The sequence below is a fragment of the Dendropsophus ebraccatus genome, chromosome 7, assembly GCF_027789765.1.
Source record: "Dendropsophus ebraccatus isolate aDenEbr1 chromosome 7, aDenEbr1.pat, whole genome shotgun sequence".
In the NCBI taxonomy this organism is placed as follows: domain Eukaryota; kingdom Metazoa; phylum Chordata; class Amphibia; order Anura; family Hylidae; genus Dendropsophus; species Dendropsophus ebraccatus.
This window is the reverse complement of record NC_091460.1, coordinates 102,038,450-102,061,476: the sequence shown is the minus strand read 5'-3', so window position 1 is coordinate 102,061,476 and position 23,027 is coordinate 102,038,450. Positions and strand designations below refer to the sequence as shown.

The 23,027-nt window shown below is 41.3% G+C and overlaps 1 protein-coding gene across 2 annotated transcripts in view; it reads right to left on the bottom strand.

Moving 5' to 3' along the window:
• The window catches only part of FRAS1 (Fraser extracellular matrix complex subunit 1), a 352,271-nt gene that overhangs the window by 170,467 nt on the left and 158,777 nt on the right, over positions 1–23,027 (bottom strand). For both annotated transcript variants that reach the window (XM_069978024.1, XM_069978025.1), the window contains 5 exons: positions 21,691–21,838; positions 20,671–20,814; positions 19,695–19,829; positions 9,126–9,269; positions 371–508 (listed from right to left, as the gene is read on the bottom strand). In XM_069978024.1, coding sequence (XP_069834125.1) covers positions 371–508; positions 9,126–9,269; positions 19,695–19,829; positions 20,671–20,814; positions 21,691–21,838 — 709 coding nt within the window. The remainder of the gene's footprint in view (positions 1–370; positions 509–9,125; positions 9,270–19,694; positions 19,830–20,670; positions 20,815–21,690; positions 21,839–23,027) is intronic.

Here is a 23,027-nt window from a genome sequence, read left to right as displayed (position 1 = left end):
TCATTGGCCAAGATATCAACGTACTGTCTGGTTTCTCCCACAGCAACCAATTACAGCTCATCTATCAACTATTGTTAATGGCATGATTCATGTTATCTAAAAGTAAAAGTCTTCTCTACAAAACTGAAATTGACCAGACCAAAAAACTTCAAGATTTCAGAATTATTTTAAAATATATAGTAAAATGGAAAGGTAAAAAACTTCACCCAAATTTTTTTTTATAACTTGATTAATTTTTTTTTTTATTTAAACAAGTTATTTTCTTAAGACATGTCCCCTTTATGTACTTTAACATCCATTTATCAATCCACAAAAGGAAAGGAAAAAAAACTGTTAAAATTTGTAGGTCAAAGACAAAAATACTTCCTACCTATGCACAATCCATCAGCGTCAGCATAATAACCTGCTGGACACTGCAGCACACATCTGCCATAGTGAAAGATTCTGCCTTTGGCACAGCTTAAGCATCTGTTGTCCGAAGAGCAAGTTTGGCATGATGGATCACAATCTTGAAGAAAAAGACAAAAGACATTAAACTAAAGTGATAAAAAGGCAGCAAATAATGTCAATCAAGCACAATTTATTGGAACTATACATAACACTGTACAAAGCTGTGGTATTTAATTTCCAAATATGGAGGCCATTATGCACTTGGCACTAAGAAACAGTGAAGCAGATGGACATTGTGAGGAATAACAGGAGAGAGCCAGGGCACGATAAAATGGAGACATAACAATTGAATTCCCTACATTTTCTGTGTTTTCAAACGGGTCAGATACCTTTTACTGTAAAATGAAATTGGACAATTAAAAACGTAATCCGTTAGTAAAATGTCATAATAAATGGGAAGGTCAGGCTATTTGATAATATTGGCTACACAATAAAGGCCCTATTACACTGAGCAATTATCTGCTGGATCAGGCCAAATCGGGCAGATATTATCGCTCCATGTGATAAAGACAACGACCAGCCAATGAGCTTGCCGGTTGATCGTTGTCTTTCAAAATGTTTAGAAATCATTGGCCACCTGCTGTGCATCTACACACGTAAAAGGTGATGCATGGCTGACAGCTGATGAAAGAGTATAGAAAACAGCAAAGCTGTAGTTGTGCTTACCTCTCCATGCACCCCTGGTATCCACCTGCTGTGTCTCTGCATCCCACGCTGATGCCGCCAAACCTGTCAAATCTGTAGTGACAGCCTGCTCAGCCAATCACTGGCCCCAGTGCTGTCCCGCCTCACTCAGTAATTGGCTCAACGGGCTGTAACTGTCGAGACGAGTTCAGTGACAGCAGCAGGAGATGCAGACATGACAAGAGGACAATGGATAGCATGGAGAGGTAAGCATAACTACATCTTTATTATTTTCTATAAATAGCAAGGCTGCACGGACATCACTAACAATGTCCATGCAACCCTGCACACATGAATATCAAGGCTCGGTAAGGAAGCACCAACCTAGCAGACTGGCATTCGCTTACCCCTTGGGTCAAGCTGTGTAATATGGCCCTTACTTATAGACAACACAAGGCTAGTCAAGATGCAGGCACAAATCTGATCATTACCAGGTGGTGCACCTTACACAAAAGCAATATGGTAATATAGGCGTTGAATGAACCGTACAATATATGTACAATTTACATAACATATAAAGAATAGGAATGTTACAGATTACCAAACATTAGTCAAACTTTTGATATGTCACAGAGATCAGGAGAGAAAGCCCTTCAAACACATCTGGAAAAATTAGCTTAATTTCTTATCAGGAGATCAATATAGATTTCTGTACCCATAAAGTTTTATTGGGCACAGACAACCTTCAAGACTTTTTCTGAAGGGTGTCCGTGTCGAAAAATAGCTCAGAAAAATATAGGAAATATCCTGTATTTGTCCAGAATTCCAGCACAGATGCCTCATAGAACCCTATGGGGCATTAAGAATTCCGGACGGCTCTGGATTCACATCTGGAATCTGTATGGAATTCTGGATGCATTACATGGCAGCAAGTGCCAATGCTTGCACCTAATCAGGAGCAAATACAGTAAAATGCGGCACTGTGCTTGACCGGGAAGGAAGCCATTGGCTAATGACCCTATCAATCACTCTTGTGGCTGGAAGGAGCATTATACCTCCAGCCACAAGAGACTATTACCTTCCTCAAGCATTGCGTCACTCGTGCACCTTCGAGAGAAGGAGAAGCCAGTAGGGGGGCACTGCTGTAGTCTTTTTTCCTTCTATATTTTTATAGCCAAGAAACATTGATGGCTTCCTGAAATCTCCTGATAAGTGTTTCCTGACCGTAAAAATGGCCACGGAAGTGTGAAGTGTTGCTGACTTATCATTTAAAATTCTATAGAGACTCTGTTCATACTACAGTCATAGTTTCTTTGGCATAACAGAGACATGACTTATATCACAGATCTATTTTCAAACCTAAGTAATTGCCTTCTAAAGGACCCCAATGTTTTTGACAGCAGGAAAATCACGTTTAGGGCATTACTTAAATAATTCACTATTGTGGTCAGACATACAACAAGGCATAACACTATCAGGAATTAGACTTGATCAGTTTTAAACAATTAATACTTAAAGTGTAACTGTGTAAGTTATTTTAAGAAACTCTATAATAGGTTTTATTAGGCAAAAAAGCCTCTTTCTGTACTCAAAAAGCAATTTCTCAGCCTCCGCCGCCCCTCTGCACATTATCAGGCAAATTCGTCTTCATTACTTGTGTCCATTATATCCTATGGAGGGGGGGAGGGGCCAAAGGGAGATGAGTGAGCAGAAAGAAGAGACATGAAGCTGTTTGGAGACTGTCTGGGCACCTAAAATTCTGGATTCAGAGGTCAGAAAGGTCAGTGCTTATCTAGGAACTTGCTGAGAGAAGATTGCAGGTAGTTGTGCTGTGCAGAACTGCTCCGTGCTCACTCACTGCTCTCAGCCCCTCCCCTCTCCATAGAGCATAATGGACACAGAAATCCTGCTTCTTCTGAAGTCAGGGGGGAGCTAGAAAAACGGCTTTTTCAGTTCAGAAGGAAAATCTTTTGCCAAATAAAACCTATTACAGAGTTTCTTAAAATCGCTTGTACTATTGATATTTATTATTTTCAGAAAAATGACCCTAAAAAATGACATTTACGCTTTCAAGCAAAAGCTACGGTTTATAGCTTGTACTGGATATTTAATTTGCATCAGTGCCAGCAGAAGGAGAAAGGGATATTTCATAATAGCAGCATTAAATTCAGATGTATATGCTTTCTGTCTCTGTAAACCTTGGCGAGATGTCCCTGTAAGTTCTAGCAACAAAGAAGGAAATTAAGTACTTTCACAAAATATCATTGTTTTGGCAGTATGGTTCATTCACTTGCCTGATAGACTAGAGCGCAGTTTTAAGCAATCAACCAGCACACGCTACACCTCCTTTACTGCAGACAAGTGACTGTGTCAGTTCTTCTGTTTTATAACATGCTGCTTACTGAGCCAAATAATGATCATAAAGAGGAGAACATGCCCCTGGTCTCTAATCAGTCTTAGCTAGTATCTTGTTCAGATTTTGTTAAAAAAAAAAGAAAAAAAAAAAGAAAAAAGGCACTAAAATGACTATCACTGCCAATAAGGGAAAAAATGCCCATTTTATGCAATAGAGTCTTTATCTGTCTGTGTAATAAATCCAACAAAAATGGACAAGCCAATTAGTATAAGAAATGGTAAACCTCTCTTTATATCCTGTCATGAAGTTTTATTATGTTGTTTTTGTTTCCTCTAAAAAAGGGAAAAGCTATTAAGTGGACTTTTCCTTTTACATAACATCTTGAACTGCATCTTGTGTCTTGTATTTTACAGGGGTTTCTTTATATTTTGTGTGAAACATGTATCAGACTGCATTCAGACGCTAAGTTTATTTGATTTTTTGTTGTGTCATTGTTGACATTTTACTTAGAGGCCAAAAAAAGGCCCATGTGGTATGTACATTGCTATTATTCTCATCTCAATAAAATTGATATGTTTGATACAAAAAAGAGAAAAGCAATGCATCCTAGGAAGTTAGATAATGTCAAATTAGGAACTAGGAAAATAGGTCACATGTCTGACAGGGGGTAAAGCTAAACTGTTGGCTTTATTAGGATTGGATGTAAGATACTCCAAAGATGTCTACCCTTGAAGGAGGTATTTGATTGGCTTCAAATTTTTGTTCTGCAGGAGGACAAATTTATTCAGACAATACCAACACCATACAGCCAATGCCATTAAAGGGAAACTCCAGCAATCCCATATATAAACTACATTTCCCAGCATGCACTGCACCTCAATAAACGAACTACATAGATAGATTAGAAAGAGAGCGATGAAACAACAATGTCTCCTTTCCCTTATACTACTCAGGAGAAGCTGTAGTTTCCCCGCCCTTGATCAGGTGAACAAAGTGTGATGTCATCGGTGGGCAGAGTTACAGATAAGGTGTTAAAGCTGGCCTGACAGCAGGAGAGACATGGATTTAATTCACATAATAGAAACCTAATACACACAAGCTTAGATTATGGATGGGGATTTAACAGGGTTAAATCTTTCTTAACCAGTGTTCCCCTTAAACAGTCTTATTCTCCAAGTCGTTTTCTTTACTTTTTCCACCGGGTTCTAGAAGCTTTAACTTTTGAATTTTTTTCTGCCCCTTTTAGGATATAATTTACTGACTAAATTTGAAAACATTTTTTGGAAGGGGGGAGCGAGAGTAAAAAAAAAAATATATGTTTTTGCTTTTTAAAGGGAACCTGTCACCCACCCGTGCAGGGGTGACAGGCTCCTGACTCCCCGCTAGAGCCCCCTATACTTACCAGATGGCACCGGGTCATTCTTCTTGATACGGTCCGGTGACAGAGATTTCAGCGCCCGAAGCCCTGCGCGTGCACTCCTGAGAGGAGTCCGTCGTATTCACCATTCATTCTCTATGGGCATCGGACTCATCTTAGGAGCGCGCGCGCCAGGCTTTGGGTGCTGAAATCTCTCTCACCGGACCGGATCAAGAAGCGGGATCCGGCACGATCAGGTAAGTATAGGGAGCTCTAGCTGGGGGTCGGGAGCCTGTCACCCTGGCCCGGGGGGGTGACAGGTCCTCTTTAAATATATGTAATTTACTGCATGGCAAAAAATAACATTATACTTATACTTATTACTCTAGTTAGCACAATTACAGAGAGTTTATTGTTTGAAGGATTCCAATGGAAATCTTAGACATATGCGTTTAATGGATGCTGCTTACAGATGCATAGGCTCTCATGTTAGAAAAACATATCACAGGCATAATGACTTGTTAACCAACACTAGAAATGAGTTAAGAGGTTAATGGCGGCTAAAATAAACCTTTATGTCAGCCTTTCCCCAGGTTGGCACTGCTTAACACTTTGATCCTAAATATATCTAGCAAACAATACAGGTTATTGACTTATTATCTCTCTGGCACATGATGGACCATTGCGGTCAGCTGAAAAATCCCTTTCTATTCCCTATTTTAAAAAATGAATTAAAATTAAGATGTTTAAGACACAAAACTATTTTAAAAGACAAAGTTCTTCAACACAAGGTGATTTGGGCAGAACGGCAGAGCTTCTAGCCCTTAAAAGGGAACTAATCAGCATGACTGTGTCGTTATAGTTCCCAGAATCATAGTATAGAGCTACTGTGCAGCTTATGGCACACAACAACCGCGACTGCAGCAGTCGATTTAGTAAGGAGAAAAGGTACTGCTATACTGTACTGTACTGTAAGGAGAAATACTGACTATTTCAGGCCATTTCCTGCACATATACATTTATTTACCAGGTCTCAAAACCGCTGAAGACTACATAGAATCCTAAAAAGTAAACATATAGTGGGAGATTTACCAAACATGGTGTAAAGTGAAACTGGCACAGTTGCCCCTAGCAACCAATCAGATTCCACCTTTCATTTTCCAAAGAGTCTGTGAGGAATGAAAGGTTGAATCTGATTGGTTGCTAGGGGCAACTGAACCAGTTTCACTTTACACCATGTTTGATAAATCTTCCCCATACTGTACATAGTGAACACTAAGGGTAGTATTACATGGGCTGATAAGGGCCAGATATTATTAGATTGGCGCTCATTTACTGGGCCTATTACACAGCCCTATAATCGTTTAACAAGGGCTGCATGGACATTGTTACCGATGCGCATGCAGCCCTTGCTAAACTGGCATACATTACCTATCCATGGTCCAGGGCTCCACTTGTGCTCCGCTTCTTCCCGAGTCCCGCGCGCTGCAGCTTCAGAGCGTCCTGTCTTAACTGACAGGCCGCTCAGCCAATCACTGGTCGCGGCGGTCCCGGCCTGTGATTGGCTAAGCGGCCTGTCAGTTAAGACAGGACGCTCTGAAGATGCAGCCCGCGGGACCCAGGGAGAAGCACAGCTCAGGAGGAGCCCTAAACCATGGATAGGTAATGTATTTACATTGCTAATCATCAGCCACCGGCCACGCACCGCTTTTACACATAGCGGTGCGCAGTCGGTGTCCGACAATTATAGGTCCAAACCTTTATCAACGATCAGCTGATGACAACAATCATCGGCTGATCGTTGTGTTTATTACACGGAACGATAATGGGACGGATAGGGCCGAATCGGCCGATTATCATTCTGAGTAAAAAGGCCCTTTCAGATGAGCAGGTCCTGATAAAGAGGACCTAGCTCATTGACTGGCACGCATATAATAAGCCTTTACACAATTTAATTATCACACAGGCTGATCACTGGATCATTCATGAAGCCCTTTAATTCCATTATTGTCAGCCACACATGCTCTGTTTATATAGGTCGCTGTCTGATCCATAATGATCATTTTTAGGTCTGCATAAAAGATCTGATCAGCCAACTAATTTTTTTTGGTTCAACAGCTGATTGCTGTTGCTTTTACATAGACCATTTCTTGGAAATGCAATAATTAGATTGGGTGAGGGATCCTTTATGTATTCAGGCAGTGAAAGTGTTATCATGGGATAAGATAGTGGGGTTCTTACACATGTAGTAAAGCAATATTTCAGACATTTACTCTTTTGCTTTCAAATGCAAAATGGATAAATATAAAAACATTTTCTGGAAAGCAAATACTCTGACACTTTTAGTGCAGTAATTGCTTTATTCGTTGGAGGCTCTGTGGTTACAGGGAGGGCACTGTGTAATAAAATAACACCTATATTTCAAGAAACAGCTGCACCTGCTTACACCATAAATATGTTATTTCTTAAAGGTCTGCATAACTCAAAGTGTAAGGAATAGAAATTTGATTTTAAAGGACAACTTTGACACAATTGGCGTCCACTAAGAATAAAAAACAAATAGAGATCAATTCAGAACTTTACAGAAAGGCTAAATCGGTACCGAACAAAACTTTTTGCAAAGTTCGGAACAAGTTCAGAAAGATGGTGGCCACACATAGTTTTCTCACCTGTCCATGCTCCCCCAATGTCCTCCTCTGGTCTCTGCAGCTGTCAAAATTCCATTCCTGCCTAGAGACAGCCTGCTCACCCAATCACTAGCTGCGATGCTGTCCCGGCTCAGTCAGTCAGTGAAAAGCTGCGCAGGCTATCTCTCTTAAATGCGGGGAATGGAGAGGGTGGTCATGGGGGAAGCACGGACAAGTATAGATGAGCACATTTTTTGAACCACGCTAAAACAGCTAAACTCCTGAACTTTATGCTAAAGTTCAGCAAACCTGTAAAACCAAACTTTTCAAAAGTTACGCTAAGGACTCATCTGAGGGGAAAAACATGCTTAGCCAATCACTGGCTAAAATGGGACAGAGCCGCAGCCAGTGATTGGCTGATCGGGCTGTCACTCCCAGATGATTCTGTCTTAGAAGTTGTGGTAGGACCGCTCAGCCGGGACCTGAAGATGACGTAGGACGACGCCGGCTTAAGACCCCCTAAGCTTGCCTGTTGTTGTGTGTTACAATTTGCTGCTGAGACACTTTTTGTTTTTTGATTTAGGACTGTTTACTTGTAGATATCACTTGTTAACGCTATACTGTATCTTCTTGATTTGCACATGCACTTGGACTTTAGTTTGTTGGTGCAACATACTATACAAATTAAACTATTCATATCAGGACTTATCAGTTGTCTAGGGGTAGTCTTACATACATTGCAGGACAGGGTGTGAGCTGGTGCTATAGCTAACAGCTCTTAATGCTGAGAATTTTTTAATAGCTTTTAGGGGTTAGGATAATGTATGTACTACTTTTTTTTTGCATATTATGTAATTATTAGTACAGAGACTATACCTATTTGATTACATTGGTGTGCCAGTTAATTGTTCTATATACTTTGTTCTTGTGTTAGTAATTGGTCTTTTTTATATAGGCACCCAGACACCTTGTGGATATCTAATTGGTGGGTAGGAGGACACTGGGGGAGCGCAGAAAGGTAAGAATAAAACTATTAATTAGGGTATGCCCACAAGCAACAACATATGAAAAGCTATTTTTGAGCGAAATACCCCTTTATTGGGCATCTTTTAGATTCCCCAGTTCGATGTACATTTGTTTTGTCCACTTTAGCTATGTGAATAACATACTGTACACATTTTTTGCAGCAAGCCCTTATTAACAAGGAAAAAAAAGAAGAAGCAGGTTAAGTTTTATTACTCAGATTTTTTTTCTCGCAAATGTCCACAGAAATAAGTAATGAAATTGTAAATGTAATCTAATTGTATTATAATATACAATAATTATGTAGATTGCAGAATAATGTACTAAATATTTTTCATTTTGTCTGGTATGGCCTCCATAAATCTTGCACCTAATAAGCACTTTAGTCATTTCAGATCTGCCTTGTTTCCTTGCAAACCTTCTAGCCTCATATTTCAGATTTCAACTACAGTTAGCGAAACAGTTATACACTTCATAAAAAGTTCTCAATTAATGCCAACTTAAGATAAATCAGTAGATATTTCTTTGTTCCTGGTACATTAGTTCAGCTTTAATATGTTGTAACATGCTCGACAAATGCAATTATTTATTCTAGGGAGAACGCAATCAATTCTTACTCAGACGTACACTTTTGTTCTCACTAAGGTCATGCAAGGTAACTGATAACTGTGCTCAAAACAAGAATTACCTGCACAGATTCCATTTTGTACATAGAATCCCGGACCACAGCTGTCTACACAGTGACCACCATGTTTCACTTGTGACAGGTCCTTGCATGTTGTGCAATCACTTTCTAAAGGGCCGTGACACTCTGAGCAGGATTCGTGGCATACTAGAAGAGAGAAGTCAAGGAGAAGTTAAAACTTTTCTGTAAAAATTCTGAAATAAATGAGTTAATGAATTACATGAATAGACAGTTAAAATAGTAAAAGTATTGAAGACCTTCTCTCCTGCCCTTTAACCCCTTTTCCTGATTTTAGGTAACCCACAGTTCATACCTGGCACTTTCACCTACATACCTGGCTCCCTACTACAAAAGATACAAGAAATCTTAGACCCAGGTACCATTGGTGAATGACTGCACAAACAATACAAGGCCTGTTTGTGCAGCTCGGCTGCTTGATTTATTGTGCTGTAAATGAAAATGAGCACCAATCTTGCTGATCGCCGCTCAGTTGCGTCCTTGCACGGTCTCATGTCGGGCTGTCTAAAAGCACCCTTACTTTAAAGTTTTACTGACAGACAAACAAGCAGAGCAGCAAATAGATCAAATTCATCAAGCTGTGTGCGACTTTTAATGAATAGGGGTAAGGCTACACATGTAGTTGTCGGCATAAGGAGAACACTACAACACTGCAATTCCCCCCATTTAAATTTCACCTGTGTAAAATAATAATAATAATAATAATAATAATAATAATAATAATAATAGGTATTTATGAAATGATCTGGGTATTTAGAATATACTGTACATCAAGTTATTAATGCAGGAACTATAACCAGTTGTCATGTACTACTTAACTTATGAGGAAAAACAAGATATGAAGAAATAAAATTGCACTAGTTTATCCTTAGTTGACTGTAGCACTTTTATACACAGGGCATGCACAGTCTTGTTCCAGCTCTAGTGAGTAAGACTAGTTGCCATGCTTGTGCCTTCACGTTTAAGAGAAATTAAAATGATGTGGATTTTAGGTATTTTTGACATAATGGTAAAATCCATTGTCTGGACGCCCCCATAAATTCTTACTAATAATGTTTAAATGGGTTGTCTCATTAGAGGAATGTGTGTCCATGTAATACATAAATGGCAGTTGCATGTTAGAGTTCATACACACTACAATTATGCCTTCCCAGGGGTGGATGCGCTGACACCCTGTCAAATTCAGATGCCGAGGTATTTGTGCACGGGCTGACATTGATCCCATTTACGCCTATGGTCAGCTAGTAGAGTTAAAGTGTCAGCTTCTAGACCTACAGTATAAGCAAGGAAATTGTTAGAGGAAGATTTTGTTTTTAGATTATTGTTCATAGTATAGGGTACAGTTTTAAAGAGGACCTGTCACCCCCGGTGCCGGGTTGACAGGCTCCCAACCCCCCGCTGGAGCACTCTATACTCACCTGATCCCGCTGGGTCCCGCTTCTTGAGCCGGTTGGGTGACTGAGATATCAACGCCCGAAGCCCGGCGCGCGCGCTCCTCAGATGAGCCCAACGCTCATAGAGAATGACAGGCGAGTCCGACGCTCCGTCATTCTCTATGAGCATTGGACTCATCTGAGGAGCGCGCGCTTCGGGCTTCGGGCGCTGATATCTCAGTCACCCGTCCGGCTCAAGAAGCGGGACCCGGCGGGATCAGGTGAGTATAGGGTGCTCTAGCGGGGGGCCGGGAGCCTGTCACCCCGCCACGAGGGGTGACAGGTTCCCTTTAAGTAAATCTGTCAGGTGTGGTTCACATTCCAAGCTGCCGACACTGTTAGATAGCTGGTAAGAGAAGGAGACAGGTGGAAGCGTTAGATTCTGTATGTGTTTCCAAAAAGTAGAAAAATTATTTTATTTATGCTTGATTCATAGTCAGTGCTCAGCTTCCACCTGACAATCAGGCAGAGATAGGAATGAGAGAGTGAAAGATGGTGCTTCAGCCTTTAGCACTTTAGGGGCTTGGAAAAGCCTCTTTGACACTTTACACTTTGCAATGCTTTGGAAGCACAGATGGATATGTTAAAGGCACAATGAGGGACATTTATTAAGTCTGGCGTTTTTTGTGTCCCTGCAGCTCCGACAGTAAGGAGATTTATGTAGAGGCGCACAACCTTTACATAAATCCCGTGAGCACCAGTGTGTGTGCCAGGAGCTGAGCTGGCGTAGGTTTCCCTACCATTTTTCGTAGCAAAAAATGATAAAGGAAGCAGACCCAGAGTCTGCGTCCCCCTGTTCCGCCCCCTATTGTATTCGCAAAATGTCCATTTGCAAATAAATTAATTCGCATCTGCCCATTTTACGCCAAAAAAAAAAACTTTTTACTTTGTTAACTTTCCCCCATGTATATCCTTGCCCTAACAGTTGATCTAACAGTGTTAGCAGTTTGGAACCTGAATTGCAGCCAACAATTCACTTTAAGGTTACTTCAATATGTGGTGCAGGATATGTAACTTATAAGCGCTGACAGCTAAAAGCAGCGCTGTGATTGACAGAGCAAGAAGCTACAGTATGTTCTCCACGCTGTGCCAATCTCTCCTGTATCTGTAGGAACCATTAAACCTGAGTAAACTTGAAAACTCTACTGCAACTGCTAGCTTTCCTTAGGGCTCTCCCCTGATGACTAATTCTAACCACTATATTCCTGGATTGCATGTCACTCTGTGCCCACCAGTAGAAATAGGCGGATGTTCATACTTGTTGGCTTAGGTACTTCTTTACTAAAGCCCCCACAGCTGAGTATCAATGAGTCTGAATATGGCACTGATACAACCCTAACCCTGCATGCAGTCCTCAGTCACCACCACTAGTCAAGTCCAGTCAGTCTCAAGTCAAGTAAGGTCTATTCCAAGCAAATTAAAGTAACCAGAGACTATACTCTATGTTCTGTCAGGGAGTCCAAATGTTTTATATTCCATGTACCCAGCTCACTAAAGGGATCTCAGTCAGTCAAGCCTGTATTACTGCACTTTTTATTGTTTTAAGAGACTGTTTATTGTACTGTGCCTTTAAGATTATTTCTTTAGCAAACATTTTCCTGGTTAATTCTGATTGCTGGACTCGTCCCTCGCACACCTGCACTACACTGAACTATTAACAGGCCTCTGTCAGTAGATCCAAGGGTGGGCACATACCACTCCTGGCCACCGCGACAGGTACCTAAGCGACATATACTATCTAGCCCTAGCTAATACCACCTGACTCCCCTGTGTTACTGCACATGCATTTTTTTTCAAACTTAATTTTTATTTATTTTCCATAATAATGATACATTCAGCCTCACTCAACTGGCACAGTACGCCTCAGTAGGGTACACAGACCCTTAGTCTCTGTATGTCAAACACGGTTTGATGAGGCTGCTCAAGCATAGAGGGTAAGTATACAGTACTATAAACCCCCCTCCCTCCCTAACCCAACACCCCCTCCCACCCCTCCCCTCCAGGCTTGCGGAGCTAGAACTGCCTAGCCAAAACGGTTCAGCAAAAAATAATACACACAGTTTACTGCTGGGCGTCTCACCCGCTCATCTACGCGTATTCGGGTTCTGTAAAGGGCCTAAGGTGCCCGCTACTTCTTTTTCCATGTACCATTTCGTACCTTTGAAGGGCCTCACCACCTCATGAATTTCAGACGGTTCCAGGAAGCTAACCAGAAACCTTTTCCATTTTTTAAAGAAGGATGAGGCTTTTTTTTCCTAGCGGGTTCCGCCTCTGGTTGGTCCTTGTGCAGGTACCTTTTAACCTGTTGGAGGACCTGTTCCACCGTGGGCATTTCCGAGACCAACCATCTCGAGAGCAAGCACCTTTTTGCGACTAGTATAAAGACATGCTGTAAATGAGTAATTTGCATCTCCTCTGGAGTTATGTGCAATACCAACAGTTGGGGGTCCACTGGCATGGAGGCATCTAACCTATTGTTCATGAAGGATATAAGGGTTTGCCAAAAGGTGAAAACCCTTGGACACGTATATAGGCCGTGATATAGGTCAGTACCATATTCTAAAAAGTTCGGACATGCATCTATCCTGTCCGGGCGTAACTCAGTTTTAGGAAGTGTAAAACCATATGTGGCATGATGTATTATGCGGAATTGTGTCTCTCTCCATTGCCCATTTACTATGACCTTCCTGATAACGCCCCAATCATTTAGGATCAACTCCTGAAGCTCAGGAAGGGGAAGTTTCTCTCTCCAATATTTGAACATGGTATGTGGTACGTCACTTGTAAGGCTACGTTCACACAGAGCAAAAGAGGCGGATTACGCAAGGAAATATTTCCACCTGAAATCAACTAACGCTGAGTTCCGAGCAGAATATAAGCAGAATGTAAGCAGAATCCCTGCGTATTCCGCTAGGAAAGCGTTCAGCTCGTAATCAGCTCTTGACAAATTCAGCGCGAAATACTCGAGGAATCTGCGCTGAATCCGCATGCATTCAGTGCTGAAATTCAGCGAGTATTTGGCGAGTAAACTAGACTATACCAGAATATATACTAAAATCCTCCTCCCCCCTTTTTTCCCCATTTCCGCGCTGATTCAGCGCGTAATTTCCGCTTGTATTACGCTTGTATTCTGTGCTGAATACGCGGGTATTCCGCGCTGAAACTGAAAATCAGAGCCCCATTGGTTTGTATAGGCTTCCGCTAGCGGAAGAATGAACATGTTCATTCTTCTGGCGGAAAGCGGATTAGTTCAGTGGGGAAATTCCACCGTGTGAACTGCAGAGCAGAATTTCCATTCAACACAATGGAAATTAGCTCTGCACCTATTTTAACGGCTGAAATTTCAGCGCTGATTCAGCGCAGAAATTCTGCTGCTTTTGCTTTGTGTGAACGAGCCCTAAGGGCATCATGTAGTGTGAGATAGAGAAATGAGAGCGTGTGTATGGGACTAGGTGTTATTACATATGTTGCTATGGGGACTGCACATGCATTTTTGCAAACCCGTTCAGATGAAAGGGGCAGTCACAGAAATTTTAACATATCTGCCTTTGAATGTACATGTATTATATCTATATTCTAGATTTCATTACTACTGGAGATTTCGATAATATTAATTAATTATTCCTCAAAATAATTGATAGTTTTTTTTTATCAAGTCAATAAAATTGAGACATTTTATTATATCTTCTCACTGCTAGAAACGACTGTAAAAAACATAAGGATTACTGAAAATAAGAAATACTTAGAATGTGGAAATAAATCACAATGTTTTAGGCTATTTTTTATATCATTATAGATCTGCCAGCTTAGGTTTCTAAACTGAAAGCTTTCAGTACAGGCTTATACCGTGCTCTCCCTAACAATACTAAAGCCAAATGTCAGCTATATTTACAATGACATCAAGCACTTGCAAATTTATTGCACCATCTAGGATTTAGAAAGATTCACAAGCAATGAATTTAGCATCATGAAAAATATAGTAAAGTCATGTTTGGCAATGTATTTAGGGTGCTGATATATTTGTAAGGACATTGCAAGGTAAAAGAGCCCCATAAGTTACATTTGGTAATTCTAGCAGGACCCAGTTCGTCACCTGGCACAGCTTAATGAATAAATATATATAACTTTTTACATAGAAACACATGACTTCTTACTGCTCCCAACTGCTTTCATTGCTTAAAGCGACTCTGTACCCACAATCTGACCCCCCCAAACTGCTTGTACCTTCAGATAGCTGCTTTTAATCCAAGATCTGTCCTGGGGTCCGTTCGGCAGGTGATGCAGCTACTGTCCTAAAAACAACTTTTAGGGTGCCTTCACACACACCCGATCCGTAGCAGATTTCACGCTGCGGATTCGCAGGATCCAGTGTCATTGCATCCCTATGAGAATACATACTCACAGCGGGATTGTGGGTACAGAGTCGCTTTAATGGATGTGGACACCTTAAATTATTTGACATGTTAGTGGTTACCTTGACTTGAACAGGAGCTACGATTGTTTCTCACACATGTGAGCCAGATGATGCACTGATTGTGTGAAATGATCGTAGCTCCTGCTCTTTTTTGTGGAATGCGTTTTTATGTCTGCACTTGACTTGAAAATAAAGCAACTTTGATCACTACTTGGTGAGTTGCCGCTGCTGTACCTCTATCACACTTGGATTAATTCACAATCTACATGTCATATACAAAGATTCATGTATGGGGACATTTAGGGAGAGTGGCAAGTGTTTACAGCATGCTGGCTTGTGATGAGTGATACTAGAGAGCAGAAAGGAAGTGAAGGCAGCAGGTGCTGCAACCTCGCTGATTGTGCTAGTCTGCAGTGAATTTAAATGTTCTTCAACAACTTGGGTTATGTGGGAGAGAAGTAGGCAGGGATGAAGGACTGTAATGGAGTGCTGAGGGAAAGCAATGCGTTCTGGGGATTGTAGTACTGAGCAACTGCTAAGCTAGTAAGTACAATCATGAAATACGGACTCCAAAACAAATGTATTTTTGGTGGTTTTAGAAGTGGGACATACTTTGTAAACAATGAGGTATGATTCTGCAGGATATTTTTTCTTACCTGATGTTAGAGTACCACTTTAATATTATTTAGGGTGCCTTCACACCTACCGGATCCGTAGCAGAACTCACTTCTGCGGATTCGCAGCGAGATCAGCTGCGGATCCAGTACCATTGATGCCTATGTTAGCACATACTCGCAGCGGGATTGACATCCCGCTGTGAGTATGTGCTTTAACCCCCTGGCGCCCACAGCCATGCCAGCGGCATCCTCTATCCCCGCCCCCATCATCCCCGCCGTCCGCTTCCTCCATCCCGGCCCCCAATCAGCACCGCCGCCCGCATCCTCCATCCTCCCCACTGCCCGCATCCTCCATAATCCCCGCCGCCCGCATCCTCCATCCCTACCGCCCGAATCCCAAGAGCATACATTACCTGCTCGGTGGCGCGGCTTCAGTGAGGCTCCCGTCTCCAGTCCCGCTCGGCCGAGGCCCCGAGGCGGGACCGGGAGCCTCACCGCAGCCGCGCCGAGGAGCATGTAATGAATGCTTTCAGTGGTGGGCTGCAGGAAGCGGGGCGGTAGGGATGGAGGATGCGGGCGGTGGGGATTATGGAGGATGCGGGCAGCGGGGAGGATGGAGGATTCGGGCGGCGGTGCTGATGGGGGTCGGGATGGAGGATGTGGGCGGCGGTGCTGATGGGGGGCCGGGATGGAGGATGCAGGCGGTGGACATGAGGGGGGCGGGGATAGAGGATGTCGGTGGCGGGGCTGATGTGAGCAGCGGGGCTGTGGGTGCCAGGGGGTTAAAGCACATACTCACAGCGGGTTAGCAATCCCACTGCGAGTATGTGCTGACATAGGCATCAATGGTACTGGATCCGCAACTGATCTCGCTGCGAATCCGCATAAGTGAGATCCGCTGCGGATCCGGTAGGTGTGAAGGCACCCTTAGGAACAATAATTACCAAGCTGAATTACTCAGACATAGGGCATGTATTTTGGGAAATTTGAGAATTTCCCCGGAAAATACCACCTAAAGGGCTTATTTAACACACATTATAAAGTTATATAACTTTGTAATGTGTCTAAATTAGCGGTCTGGCCCCGATCCCCCCCACCACCAGTTAAATAAAGTATGCACAAGCCAAAAAGACAGAAATGGCTGCACATCCATCGCACCCATGGCTGACACAAAAGCTTATTCAGCTACATTTAAAACCAACATCAGAAGTTAGTAAATAATTTGGCCAAACCATATTGCCTCATGTACCACGTGCAGGTCTTCTGATACACATGAGTCCCTAACCAAAAAACATCACTGTGCCGGTCAGCGACCACAATCCCCGCAAAACGTGCGCAAGCAGAGAAGGGGGGCCACGGAATGGCCCTGCAACCCCATTGTCACAGGACCAGACCCTAAAGGGCCCCCCCATGACCCCACAGGCACCACCGGCGGAAAAAGTGGACGCCAAGCAACACAAGTGTGAACAAGCCCTTACCTCTCTCTCCATTCCTCTGCAGGTAGAATGGGAGAATACTAGGAGATCCTCCCCTTATGTACCCAGGTGCTTCCTGCTAATTTGGATCACATGGGTCTTACAAAGCACGAGAGCTAGCCACAATGAAAAAAGGGACAGAATACATAAAATATGCACAAGCCAAAAAGACAGAAATGGCTGCACATCGCGAGAGAAATGGAGAGAGGTAAGAGCTTGTTCACACTTGTGCTGCTTGGCGTCCACTTTTTCCGCCGGTGGCGCCTGTGGGGTCCGGGGGGCCCTTTGGGGTCTGGTCCTGTGACAATGGGGTTGCAGGGCCATTCCGTGGCCCCCCTTCTCTGCTTGCGCACGTTTGCGGGGATTGTGGTCGCTGACCGGCACAGTGATGTTTTTTGGTTAGGGACTCATGTGTATCAGAAGACCTGCACGTGGTACATGAGGCAATATGGTTTGGCCAAATTATATACTAACTTCTGATGTTGGTTTAAAATGTAGCTGAAGAAGCTTTCGTGTCAGCCATAGGTGCGATGTGCAGCCATTTCTGTCTTTTTGGCTTGTGCAAAAGTTAAATAAAGTATACATACCCGATTACGGTTGACCCAGTCCTCTTCTCCCGGGTGCCATCTTGTGACAATGTCGTCACAGCAGGGGGCGGGCCAGGTCTAAATCCTCCTCGGCGTCTTCAGGTGAAGTGAACTTGCGCACCAGCAGCCTTTGCATTGGCTGGACCGCATTACATGGCTTCTAGCTTGCTGAGCCTTGATTGGCTGAGCTTGCTGGAAGCCATGTGATGCGCTCCAGCCAATGAAAAGGCTGCCAGTGCACATGCGCACCGGCAGCCTTTTCTCTCCCATTGACTTCACACAAATCCGGAAGTGAGGGAGTTCTGAAGACGGCGACCGGAGGTGACGGAGTCGCGGGCGGTGGGAGATTCAAGTGCCGATTGTCACCGGTGGGATGGTGAGTATGATCTGTGTATGTGTCTGTGTTTTTTCTTTTTTTTAGGTCCCGCCACAGTTGTCCTTTAAAGTATATCAAATGCTGCACTATAATATACCATGGGGTGCTAGCCAGAGGTCTTTTTTTCAGAGGATTGTTGGAAATGAATTATGGGCACTGTTATATTTGAAGATTTCTACACAAGCTCTATATTATGCAATCAGAGCAGCCAAGCTGAACTAAAGCAAATTGGATTTTTTCCCATGAGAACCAAAGGAGAAAGTTTTCCAGAATGCTAAAGATTCTGTACCACAACTGGACAGCTGAAGTGTCACCCTCATGGTAACAAGCACAGGTTTGTTTGTTTGTTTGTTCTTTCATTCTTTCATATTATTAATACTCATTAACTATACGATCTGGATAGGATGCATCAGTCTTAACTTTTAAAAAAACTAAGATATATATATATATATATATATATATATATATATATATATATATATATATACACAATTTATTTCTCCATTTTCCATCTCCCAGGTGTGCACAAAATCAGCATAAGGAAAGCAAAACTGTGATATATAGTAATGCCCGGGCTGGTAGTGTTGTTTGCATATAAAAGAAGACAATTACATAAAGTTCCTAAAGATCTTAAACCGCCGCTGTCCTTTCCTCAGGAGTTTAGCTTTTAATAAGGAACAATGAATTCCAAGGTATAATCCCATGAGCTCCAATGAATTCAAAGAAAAACTGAAAACAAGAGTTCCTGGAAATGCCAATATATGGGATTCTTCACACACTGCTTCTCTCTGGTGTTTTAAGAGCATGGAGAAAAAAAAAACCATCCCACACATTAAAAAAATGAATGTGCTTGTTTTAGGTGTCATGTTGTCCATACTGTCATGAGTATATGGAATTTTATAATGAAAGGGGTTTTCTGGGGAAGATTATTATTAGTAATAGACAATGAGGCATGTGTATGGATAACAATTTGCAAAAAAAAAAAAACCTTAACTATAGACTTTAAAGCGATTCTGTACCCAGCATCTGATCCCCAAACCGCTTGTACCTTCGGATAGCTGCTTTTAATCCAAGATAATGACAGCCATAAATAATAATCATGATCATTATTAACGGCCGTCATTGTTAAAGAATGGCCATTTTCGTCACCTAAAAAAGATATGTAATCATAGCCTAATAGTGACTAGTTCAGTTCATTTCTAGGCATTCACAGATTCTGTGGGACGTAAAAAAGGACTGCATTTGACTATGCTTAGTCTAAATAATTCAAGAGATCAAGCATGGGTAGCCATCATTTTATGACAAATAATGGCCGTTATTTCATAACAACGGCTGTTTTAAAATAACAGCAATTATTTGCCAGTAAATTTTCAACAGTGTAAGAACATAGCATATCTGTGTTTTTAATCCACTCCTGGTTTTGGTTGCAATATGAGGACCAAAATACTGAGCAAAAATACTGTGTGTGAACATAGCCTAAAGAAAAGACTGATGCTTTTTCTTTTTTTAAAAATTTGTATCCACCATCAAATTGCCATTTTTTCTGTCTTTTTCTTCTTAGGGGTCTGTGTCAGACTTGAAAAACAACAGTATAAAAAATAATAAATATAAATACCGCAGTAGACAAACTTAAGAATAAACGGTATAAATACCTAAACAATCTAAATTGTTCTGGAAATATCCCAAACCGCAGGATTGCACACATTGGCCTTCTTTCAACAGGAGGGATCCAACACATGCTGTACACTCAAAACCATTGTTACAAGTCACACAGGTGTCCTTACAAGCTGTTCAAAAAGAAACAAAAATACAACGCAAATGATGTTTTGGTACTAAATTATACATAGCTTACAACACTGAATGCATACACCCTTATTCCAAGTTATCTGTGCTAAAAATACAGTTAAATAGAAAAAATATATACTCACCCCCACCCCCTTGCTCCCCAATGGAACCAGTGATCTCAATGTTTGTTTCCCCCATGCTGTACTTCCTTGTGTTAGTGTGAGATAAGGACCTTTCTGCTGAGCCAATCAGGCAAGAGGTTTAATACCCCTTCAGCCACTGAGCAAGACAGTTCTTGTGAGACACAGACACAAGGAAGTGGAGAGTGCATTGAAAGACCAACACAGAGATAGCAGGCATGGCGGGGGGTTTATATACATTTTCAAAATGTATCCTGAGCACAGCTAATTAGAAAAAAAATCTTCCTTTAAACAGATTTTTTTAAATTTAATCTGTATCATTAAAAGGATATGCAATGCCAGACTGTACTCAAGTAGGAAATTAGATAGGAACACTAAAGCAGTGTGACCTATTTCAACAATACAGGGAGCTGATTTATAATTATATTACTAAATTATAAGACAAGGATAAGCTGCTAGGGGTGTGTCTGTTGACTGATTCCAGAAGGAACAGAAACCTGAATGGAATACAATGTATCTACAATTGTAAACAATTCTTCTAACCTGATGATAGTTTCCCTTTAAGAAAATAATTTAGATATGTAAAATGTAACTATAAGACAAGTTACAATACTGAAGCTGTTCAGCTGTATACAATGTACTAGTGAGATTCAGACAGTCCTCAGCCACATGCAGATTTGTTTCCATTCACAACACGAATTACCTAAACATGTTCTGCCATCTAGATAGAATCCAGGGTCGCAACTGTACACACAGCTTCCCTTCTGCAGCAAGCGAGCTTCATCTCGGCAGATGTCACAGTGGTCAATAGACTGAGAGCAGGTTAAGCAGTCTGGGTTACACTGCTCTGGAATTAGAAGAAAGCAGAAAGCACAGATAAGTTTTGTATTATATACTGTGAAAAATAAGACTTTAGTGCCCAAGTAAGAACTGTACATCCCTTACTACTAGTAATTAAAACATTTTTTTCCTGTTTTTACTGTGATCAGTAAAGGAAATAAAAACATTTGAAAGGATTCTTCAGCAAGGTCTATTCATTCACCCATAGGGATATAGTTATACATGCAACAACATTTGTCTACTGCATACATGCATACTGTGCAAACAGGAAGTAGATGCAAAGCTAAAAAACAGTTTGATGTGCTAAATCTTTCCAATGGCTTTCTTTGTAACCTATCTCGGTTCTGAGGGAAGGCACAGGTAGTTAAAGTGGTACTCAAGTTAAGTTAAAAAGATTTGTAACTTACTTTTATTTAAAAAATCTCCAGTCTTCCAGTACTTAGCTGCTGTATGTCCTACAGGAAGTGGTGTATTCTTTTCAGTCTGACACAGTGCTCTCTGCTGCCATCTCTGTCAATGTCAGGAACTGTCCAGATAATGATGTTCTATGGGGATTTGCTGCTGCTCTGGACAGTTCCTGACAGGGACAGAGGTGGCAGCAGAGTGCCAGACTGGATAAAATGCACCACTTCCTGCAGGACATACAGCAGCTTATACATACTGGAAGACTTGAAATTTTTTAACAGATGTAAATTACGAATTGGTAATTTTTCTGACACTAGCTAATTTTTTTTTATTCTTCTGGAGTTCCCCTTTAACAAACAGTAGAGATCCAAACTATGGAAAACCAATCCAGGACAATGTGCTATAATTCTTTTAGAGGGTTCAAATGCAGATAACTGACTATAACAACCACAACTATAGTAACATATAATAACAATACCTTTTTTGCACTGTGGACAGCATTCTCCACCTTGAATTACCGCAAGAGTTCCTACAGGGCACGACGGACAGGATGGAGAGAAGCAGGTGACCTGACCATTCTGGCACTCACACTCAGTACATTCATCTTCTTTCCACTTCTCTCCATTCTTTAGTGATTACATTCATGTGGATATAAAGAAATATTAGGTTAGTACTGAGACCATGTCGATTTCCTTACTGCAGCAGACACACAATGAAGACTCAATATTAATACATTAATACGTTTTTGAACACTGACCGTAGATTACTTTAGACAAAGAAAAACACAATGACATTCCTAAATGGGAAGATGAACAATGTTGGGAAGCATAATAATAATACATGGATGTGGCTATGCATCAAAAAAACTGACATCAGGGTAATGGCTTTAAAGCATGATGCTATAGCTTTGAGGAAGAATGGGTTGTTGTGTTGACCTAAATCATGTTGTCTGCTTTACCTGGGCTCTAGGTAATTTATTGTATGTAGTCTGCAAGGTTGTAACTCTCCAGCTTTCCATAGTCATATCTCAAGTAACTAATGGTCTACCATAAACATTATCTAAACTTATGACATATGAATATTGACATATTCTTCTTTTTACCAAAACAAGTAAATTCATAGAATTCTCTCTGTAGAGTTTGAACAGAGAATTTACAGCATGCTAGCAAATATCATCTGTATGGTAATGCTGAAGTCAGCGCAGTACACTTAAAAGTTTGCTTTACCTAACATTTTTTAAGCTAATGTTAACATAAATTTACATAAAAATGCATGAGTATTTCACATGCCAGTGCTTTAAACTGTTCCGCTGGTGGCCCAACATGATCTATAAAAAATGTATAAATGATTTAGGAAAATAACATGACATGGGGTCGGATGAGGTGGCAGTAAACTATTATCTCATGCCCTACAAGCTTATGTTACTCGTTGTTACTGCCCCTGTGTCATTAGCAATTGTGCTTATTTTGCATGTGAATTGTTCTATTTTTTTGTAATTACTATATCCCGAACAGGATTCTGTCTTTGTACTTGTGTGCTATTGTTGCATTGTGTTTATATGTTCTTTAGATAGGTCATGGTGCCCATGTTATATATTTTTTTTTTTTTGCAAAGATTTCTTTGAAAAAAAACAATAAAGGAGGACACTGGGGGAGAGTGGACAGGTGAGAAAACCTATTTTTAGTTTTCCAGATGTGTGGCCACCATCTTTTTGAACTTGTTCCAAACTTTGCAAAAGTTTGGTTCACTCATCTCTAATATTCACACCACAGAATGTATGCCTATCCTAATGTATTCCAAGATGCAAACTGCAAA